This window comes from Mustela lutreola, chromosome 5, assembly GCF_030435805.1.
Source record: "Mustela lutreola isolate mMusLut2 chromosome 5, mMusLut2.pri, whole genome shotgun sequence".
Lineage (NCBI taxonomy): Eukaryota > Metazoa > Chordata > Mammalia > Carnivora > Mustelidae > Mustela > Mustela lutreola.
Window position 1 is genome coordinate 6,000,830 of NC_081294.1, and position 8,822 is coordinate 6,009,651.

At 46.6% G+C, this 8,822-nt stretch overlaps 1 protein-coding gene across 6 annotated transcripts in view; it reads left to right on the forward strand.

The window, feature by feature from the left end:
• The window catches only part of MTRR (5-methyltetrahydrofolate-homocysteine methyltransferase reductase), a 31,681-nt gene extending 23,697 nt beyond the window's left edge, over positions 1-7,984 (forward strand). For 5 of the 6 annotated variants that reach the window (XM_059173620.1, XM_059173621.1, XM_059173619.1 and 2 more), the window contains 4 exons: positions 1,794-1,912; positions 2,928-3,020; positions 3,135-3,317; positions 6,147-7,984. In XM_059173620.1, coding sequence (XP_059029603.1) covers positions 1,794-1,912; positions 2,928-3,020; positions 3,135-3,317; positions 6,147-6,291 — 540 coding nt within the window. In that variant the 3' untranslated portion in view covers positions 6,292-7,984. The remainder of the gene's footprint in view (positions 1-1,793; positions 1,913-2,927; positions 3,021-3,134; positions 3,318-6,146) is intronic. The other variant, XM_059173625.1, reaches the window with a different exon arrangement.
• Positions 7,985-8,822: the final 838 nt, after the last annotated feature.

The following is an 8,822-nucleotide window of genomic DNA, read 5'->3' on the forward strand; positions in this document are numbered from 1 at the left end:
CCCCGCATTCATTCTTTCCTTCCTGCTGCCTTTTCTCTTTTCTCCCTTTTAACAGATCTTCATCACAGACTGCCTACTCTTCAGGCACTGGAGGTCTGGGAATAAGGATACAATTTAAATTGGCGCTTACTGCCGTGCATAAGTTATAGGAAGTGTGGAGAATGTTCACATTCACATGACCCACCCACACTCTCCTCCAGCTGGCGGATGTTGAGATACCCCGTCCGTGGGAGGCTTAGGGCGCTCCCCCATGGTGTGCGGTCTGGCTGCGTCCCCTCTGAGCGGGAGCGCCGCACGCCTGCTGGTGGGGCTTGTTTCTCCTCTTTGACAGGAGGCTGGGCGGATGCGGGTCAGGGACGCCCCTGGGTCTTGGCTGCCAGTAGGAGGTACCTGGGCTGCAGAGCTGTAGCCCGCCTGTGGCCATTACGGCGACCAGGCAGAAAGAAGTGTTTGCTGTTGTCAGCATTTGAGGTGACTGCGGCGAGAGAGGGCCAGTCCGGGTCTCCGTACAGTCCCTAGAACGCAGGCGGTGTGCTCTCGCTACCCGCTCTGGTCCGACCCAGGGTCTCCTGCTCTGGTTTGCTTCATGGATCTTATTCCCAGTCATTTTACAGATAAATGTTTGATTATTGTCTCTTCCTCCCAGTAGAATGTAGGCCCACGAGGACAGGGTTTCTGTTCATTTCTGTATCTGTGGTGCGTGTCATACTGAGTACCGTCCGTGGGACTGGTAAGTGGTGGGTCAGTGAGACTCGTGTGAGACGAGTGACAGTCTCATTGCAGAAGGCCAGCACTCCTCTCCCATCGCTCTGCCTGTTCTTTCCTGTCCATCCTGTCAAAATTCGAAAGGTTTTCTTTATGTTAAAGGTTAAAATGTGCACCATTACACCCAGAACAGATTGCTGTGACTTGGTGTAACTCACTCATGGCGAAGTGACACGGGAACTGAAATATTTTTAGATGGATTCCTCGCACGTATCCCTAGCACATGGTTTAGGAGAAAAATCTTTTGAAATTTTAGCAAAAAGATTGTCTTTATCTGTGCGTGCTGCTTATTCCTCTGGTTTTGCACAAACACGTAACATTGAACTTAGATTAACAAACATGACACAGTCCTTCAGCATCTTTGGAGCGACCCCCTCAGTTTTCCTTCAGGTGCCAGTTTGCCCTTGAAGCGCTCACTCCATCTGGATGCTGGTCTTTGTTGCCCCCTTATGTGCAAACACAGAATCCCAGCTGCGGTTTGCCCGCACTTCTCCATGGAGCACATGGAGGCTGCCTGCTAGGAGGTGTGTGCTTCTCATGGGCCTAGGAAAAGGACTTGTACCAGTGTTCTCCCTTGGAAATACGCTTGTGATTTTTAAAGCACCTTTGATTTTGATGGAAAAGAAAAATTTGCGGGGTACCTGGGTGGCTCAGGGGGTTAAGCCTCTGCCATCGGCTCAGGTCATGATCTCAGTGTCCTGGAATCGAGCCCCATGTTGGGCTCTCTGCTCAGCGGGGAGCCTGCTTCCTCCTCTCTCTCTGCCTGCCTCTCTGCCTCCTTGTGATCTCTGTCTGTCAACTAACTAACTAACTAACTAAATAAATAAACTAAATAAATCTTTAAAGAAAAAAAAAAAGAAAGAAAAGAAAAATTTAGAAGATAGATTTTGTTTTTCTCTGTAATGACAGATGTGTTCATGGTTTCAGTAAGATTTAATGCTGCTGTTTTCTTTAGCAAAGATCATCTTGGTTATATGCTTTTGCCTAGGTTTTCTTTCAGACTTATGAGCATTGGTTTAACATTCCAGATATCCATCTCTCCTCGAACAACCAATTTTTTCCACTTACCGAGTGACTCCTCTGCCCCCGTCATAATGGTGGGTCCGGGAACTGGCATAGCGCCCTTCATTGGTTTCCTGCAACACAGGTATGAGCTTTCTTTGACTGCTGAGAAAATGTATCCCTTGTAATTCTCAGTGGAAATATGGTAGCCTTTTTGTCTCTTTAGAGATTTTCTTTTAGATATCAGACTTCAGTTGTGAAGTTTTTATTTAAAAAAATTACTGTCAAATGTGTGATAGAATAGCATAATTTGTCACCATGGGAAAAGTAAGCGTGATGTCTTCCAGAGGTTTTGTTTTGTATTAGAACTTCCCTTTCTACTATAGCACTTTCTTTTCCCCCAGCTGCACTATAGTTTATAACGTATGTAGCTGGGGACAAATTTCAGACACATCTTTATGCTGTGATGATGTACAGGCTGTTCCTTAACTAGATAAATTTGCTACTAACAGAGATACAATTACACCAGAAGTTTCCAACTTAAACCCAAACATCAGTAGTTTTCAGCCGATTGCTATTCTAGAACTATATGACATAAAAGAAATCGTGCTTCTCTCCCTGCTTGTGAGATAATGAACAATTCTTCATGTGCCGGTCCACATTTAATGGTGTAATATCCTTTGGACAAGGTCTTTTTGTTGTTTTTATCCTTGGTTTTTTCCTTTAAGGAAGCAGAGAATAATGGCAGACATACTCAGCAAGTCTCCTTGCTGGGTCATTCCTGAAACCGTTCACGGCAAATAGTTCTACCGTTTAAAACCCTGGGCCACTTTCTCTTACATTGATTGAGAGTTAATTTTATTCAGAAAGTTTCTGTTAATTTTTAATGTAGAAATTAGTGTAGGTTTCACACTGGGATATTTTGAATTATCCTCATAGATGTCGTACAGAGCTTGTAGGTGTCCGTAACCAACAGATGCACGTGCTTGTCCAGGTGTCTGCTGGGGCGCTTGGGTCCCTGTGGACAGGACGACGGTACCTCAGTGGCTAAACTCAACAGTGACGGTGAATCCTGTCTGGATTGGTTGGTGATGTTTCTGACCAAGTAGATGGGTTTTACATATTCTTTCTATCCTATCTCTGCTTTCTTTTCCACGTAGAGAGAAACTCCAAGAACAACATCCAGATGGGCACTTTGGAGCAATGTGGTTGTTTTTTGGCTGCCGACACAAAGATAGGGATTATTTATTCAGGTACTGTGTGATTCTGGTACTGGAGGACTCAGCAGCGGGCCTACAGTTCTCGTTTCGGACCTTGTAACCGTCAGTGACAAACCTTTCAGTGTCCCGTTACATGCTGTGTTTCAGGGAAGAGCTCAGACGTTTCCACCAGCGTGGAGTCCTAACTCACTTGAAGGTTTCCTTCTCAAGAGATGCTCCTGTTGGGGAGGAGGAAGCCCCGGTGAAGTACGTGCAGGACAACATCCGGCTTCACAGCGAGCAGGTGGCGAGGCTCCTTCTTCATGAGCGCGGCTGCATTTACGTGTGTGGGTACGTGGCCGTCACCCCGAGGCCGGGCAGACGAGGGCAGCTGATGGTGTTTACTGAATGGACCGGGACCATTAATCCAGACAGGGACGAGAGGTTTGATTCTTAAGGACTGGAATAGAAATACAAGTTCTGAAATGACTTTAATATACATTTCATAGCCGAGATGTTATCATTATCATGTAAATAGAAGTGAAATCGGCTCTTGCATTTCAGAGTACATGGTGCTGTATGGATACATGTTTTAGCCTCCAGAAGTTCTGTTTGGTGTGAAGATGCTACTTTAACTTGAAGTCTCAAGATTGATTTGTTGTATGCAAGAATACGTGATTTGTGCATTTGACCTGGCTAAGAAAACCGTGGCTTTGACTCTGAGAATGGAGATCTCAAGATTTTTTTTTAAGGCATAATTTGTATTGTCAAAATTGGCAGTAAGCGAGGAATCATTTTTATGTTAAGTTTTATATACTTTCTGAGGCAAGATCTGTTACGGAAACTCAAAATTGCCGTGAAAAATGAAAGTTTTAGAAACTTACCAACTTGTTTTAATGGAATTCAAAAATACTGTGTTAATTAAAAAGGTCTTTTGAGTAAGAAATAGCTCTTTTTAATTCTGACACATCCCAGGCATTTAGAAACTTATATACATCACCAAATTAGGTGTGGGGTTTTTTTTTCTTTCTCTCTTTTTTTTTTTTTTTTAAGATTTTATTTATTTGACAGAGAGAGAGATCACAAGTAGGCAGAGCAGCAGGCAGAGAGAGAGGGGGAAGCAGTCTCCTCGCTGGGCAGAGACCCCGATGCGGAACTTGATCCCAGGACCCTAAGATCGCAACCTGAGTTGAAGGCAGAGGCTTAACCACTGAGCCACCCAGGTGCCCCTTGTTTTGTTTTTAACTGTGATACAAAGAAGAAATACTGGTATATGACCTAGAATAGATATAAATATAATAGAAACAGGTTTTATAAAACAGAACTTTTTCTGTTTACTTCTCATGACATAGTATGATAATTTTTGTTTCATTGTTTTTTAAACACTGATTTTGCCTTCTAAGTTGACTTTATGACCTGTTCATGGATTTTTGACTCTCAGTTGAGAAACCCTACTTTAGGTTGATAAAGGGTATAGATTCTGGACGTTGTGCTGGTTTACATTTTCATTTAGCTTTTAAAGAAGTGTCTGACCTTCACTTTGTAGAGGATAGAGCTGTCAGTGTTGAAGAACAGGCCGAGTTTTAAAGATTTATTTATTTATTTGAGAGCAAGAGCATGAGCACAAGTGGGGGGAGTGACAGAGGCAGAGGGAGAAGCAGACCCCCATCTGAACAGGGAGCCTGATGCAGGAATCGATACCAGGACTCTGGGATCGAGACCTGAGCCGAAGGCAGACGTATAACCGACTGAGCCCCCCAGGCACCCCCAGGCTGGAGTTTTAGATGTGCGTCTAACTAATAGAGGCACAGTCAGTTGTACAAATACATGAATAACTGGTAAATGACAGCTTGGGAACATGTCAAATGTCCCAACACATTAGCCCAGAAATTGCTTTACAATCCCTGGTGCTTTCATTCTTCTGTCTGTACAGTGGAGTTGATAGTGTTCATGGTGGTCAGTGGTGTGGGCTCGGAGGGAGGCCCCATGGCCCCCTAACGCGGACCAGCCCCTTGGAAGGAGTGAATTTGTCCCTGAGTCCAGGGGACACTCCCAAGCAGGGGAACCTTATGCTCTGATAGTCCAGTAAGAAAACGGGGAGGGGGGGGCCTGGGTGGCTCAGTGGGTTAAAGCCTCTGCCTTCAGCTCAGGTCCTGGTCTCAGGGTCCTGAGATTGAGCCCCACTTCGGGCTCTCTGCTCAGTGTGGAGCCTGCTTCCTTCTCTCTCTCTGCCTGCCTCTCTACCTATTGCGATATCTCTCTCAAATAAATAAATAAATAAATAATATCTTTAAAAAAAAAAAAAAAAAAAGGAAGACAGAGGGGCTGGTAGGTTTGGCTGCTGGCGGCTGCTGGTGCCCGGGGAGCAGCCATGGGACTGGCTGCTTCGTCGTGCTTGAGTGGAAGCGTGATGGAGGAAGTTGCAGTGGCCCCTGGAGACCCCCTTTTCAGGAAATGTCACTGTAAGGACAGGACAAGCTCTCTTGCTGACATATTAGTGTCCTGTCCAGTTTTCGTCATTCCACAGCATTCGGTGCCTCCCGAGTGCTGTGGCCCGGCTCAGGTGTTGAGAGATGCAAGGTGCAGCGAGGCCCGCCCCCGCCGGCAGGCCGCCCGCTCTCTGGCGGGAAAGTAGGCGCCATGGCGGGGCCGCAGGGGGACTCGGGGGCCCCTCCCCAGTCCTGTGAACGAGTGCGCTGAAACCCGTCAGCCCTGAGAGCCGGGCCCACAGCTGGGGTGGTGGAGATCGCGTCTGTTGGTGATTGGACGCGTGTGTGTGCGCACAGTGTGTACATGAAGGCTTGTAGGCCTAAAAGCCTGTTGCCCTTGGGAATGCAGGTTCCGCGTGTGCCCGGGGGATGACGGGCGGGGATGACAGTGACGCGAGGAGCCAGGTCTGTGAGGTCCCTCCACACTAACCGAAGACTCAGCTGCTCCTGGGACAGGACGCCTGTGAGGGGCTTTCAGCTGTGAATGACAGGGTCGGCTTTGTGGATTGGGTTGGTCCCTGGGGAGAGGCCTGACGGGTGACCGGCTGGGACACCTGTTGAGACACTTCCCAGAGAACTGGAGGCCAGGCTGGAGGGTGGGGGAGTCAGTGGGAGTTAGATTTGTGAATTATGGAGGCTTTGGTAAAATTCTTGTTTTCTGAACAAACACAGATGCGGTTCTTTTTTCTAGAGATGCTAAGAATATGGCCAAAGACGTCAGTGACACCCTTGTGGAGATAATCAGCAAACAGGCTGGAGTTGAAAAGCTAGAAGCACTGAAAATGTTGGCTACTTTGAAAGAAGAAAAACGGTATCTTCAGGACATTTGGTCATAAAATCAAAAAATAAAGGAAGAGTACGATGCTTTTTTTGGCTGAACGTAAAAGAAAAAAAGTAAAAGACTGGCTGAAACAGACTTAACATTTTTAAAATTAAAAATGAAAATTTTTGGAGGAGGTAGAGTGGAGCAGCCACCTTCCCGTGGCAGCAGCCTCCCGTTCGGGTTTTCCTGCAGCGCTGGCTTCAGCCTGGAGGCCGCCTGAGCTGAGGGGTGGCCACCGTGTCCTAGAGAACATCACAGGTGCTGCCTCCGGGTCACAGGAGAGCGTCTGTCTGCGTGTGATGAGGCTTCCTGGTGTGGATATGGGCACGCGTGCCCATCGCATAGATGGTTACAGCCTCTCAACTTCTGTTGCCAGTTTTTAAAATAAGGACAAAATAATTTATTTTTTAATGAACTCTCCCATAAAGAATGCCTATTAATGTATTGAAATGAACTCGGTACAGCGTATCTGATTACTTGTTCACCTGGACAGCGCCGGACGTGCGAGGGACAACGGTGTAAAGCCGTACTCGGTCAGCAGAGACCGCCCGCGTTCGAGCTCCAGTTCGAGTCCTGGGCTGCTGGCGACTGATCACCTCCGCTCTCCTGGCGCTGGGCAGTGGCGCCGGTCTCCAGGGCCAGCAGCCGTCGGCGCCCACGCAACCGTTCTGTCCCGTCCTGCGGCGTTCAGTCAGTAACATGGGATCCTTCCCCTTACGTGACTGCGGGCTCCGTAAGGCTCTGAGCACGTGTGAGGAAGGACAGGCCCAGCTGTAGTGTTCGGTGCCTTAAGTGCCTTTTGACCTAACGAGATTTTCAACTTACCATGGATTTATTGGGATGTAACTTCACTATAAGTTAAGGAAGATCTGTATAACCTTATCAAATGGTTATTTATTACCAAAGCTATATTTCTGATAAAATATTAAGGTAACGCTTAGAGATATTTTTAAAATGACTTTAGAAATGTGAAATATGATTTTTATCACAATTGATAATATCACAGTTTTAGAATTTAGGAAATTTGTACCCTGTGTATAGGTGCAAGGCAGTACATATTTTAGTAAAACTACAATCCCTCCTACTCTTCCTCTGTGCTCTTTTTGGTATATTTTTTTAGTTTTTCTACATTAATCCCATGATATAAAATTGTATCCTGGGCTTAAAATGCCTGCTTAAATTAGTATCTTTGCATTTTTAAAAGTTCTACCATTCTGAATATTTATGTCCCTCCAAATTCCTACGTTCCAGTCCTAACCTCCATTACGATGACCTCAAGAGGTGGGGCCCCTGGGAGGTGCTAAGGTCATGAGCGGGGAGCCCTCCGGCCTGGGATCAGGGCCCTGATGGGAGGCCCCCCAGCGCTCGGGCTCCTTCTGCCCACCCCACCCACAGCCCACTCCTGGACTTCCAGCCTCCAGGACAGAGAGAAAGAAATCTTTATTTATGAGCCGCCACTGGCTGGTGTTTTATTACAAGCCGCCCAAATGGACTATGACAATTCCTAGTGACAGATTCTCTTAAAATTTGTCAGAACAGAAGACAGTGTAAAAGGGTATGATTAATTTTTCTAGGCTCTGGTGTATATTGGTTTTTTATTCAATAGATTGGCATTTCAAAAACATCTACCTGTCAAAGGTTTCTGGTCATTTTGAAAAAATAACAGTGTTAAGATTTGATAAAGCTTTATGGCTGTTTAATGTCTAGTCATATGTCTTACATCTTGTAATGGAAACAGACCTACAAAGTAGAACATGTCAAGCAGATCTGGTTACAGACCTAATTCTATGCATATGCTGTGTACATCAGCCAAAGCAGATGAGATGAGAACATTCAAAAGGACAATGTTCTTCACTGGTAAGTGTCACAAAGTGGAACAAGAACTTGTGTTCACCTGCCGTGTTGTCTATGAACGTGGCCCCAAAGCTGACCTGGAAAGAGAAACTGACAAATACGCCTTCCCAGTGGGTGCTGGCACCTGCCCTTAGCCGTCTCGTCTCCCTCCGGCAACCCCCTTACTTCCTTAGGCAGCGGTAGACGCCCAGCGTGCTTAGGTGTGCTTAGCGGCGTTAGGTCTCTAGAAGGTCCACGGCCTGTCTTTCAAGGTGGTTTCGACTTTCCAGGGTCAGGATTATGTCCCTCTTACCACCGTGGGCTGGACACAGTGCTGCTGTAGGGCCAAGCCTCAGGCACTCCCCGGGGGCCTCGCCAGGTAATCTGAGCTGTGTGTAGGGGTGGGGAGCGCCCCGCCTACCCAAACTCCCATCAGATCTTGAACACCACTGGTTCCACCAACAAGACATCCTTTCCAAACTCAGTCATTCCATCAAGCTGCTGTGGACCCGTGGTTTTCAGTACCAATGCTGATCACCGAGGAGCTGGGCGGCAGCCAGCTGTCTGCAATGTGGGTTTTTTTTACTAGAGTGCTAACTACACCCAAGCGTTCTTTACTCTGCGTATCTGGGCCGAAGTATCCTATACTGAGTCAGATAAAACAGGATTCCAATTTCACAGTTAAAAAACTAGTATATGCCACATCTGGAA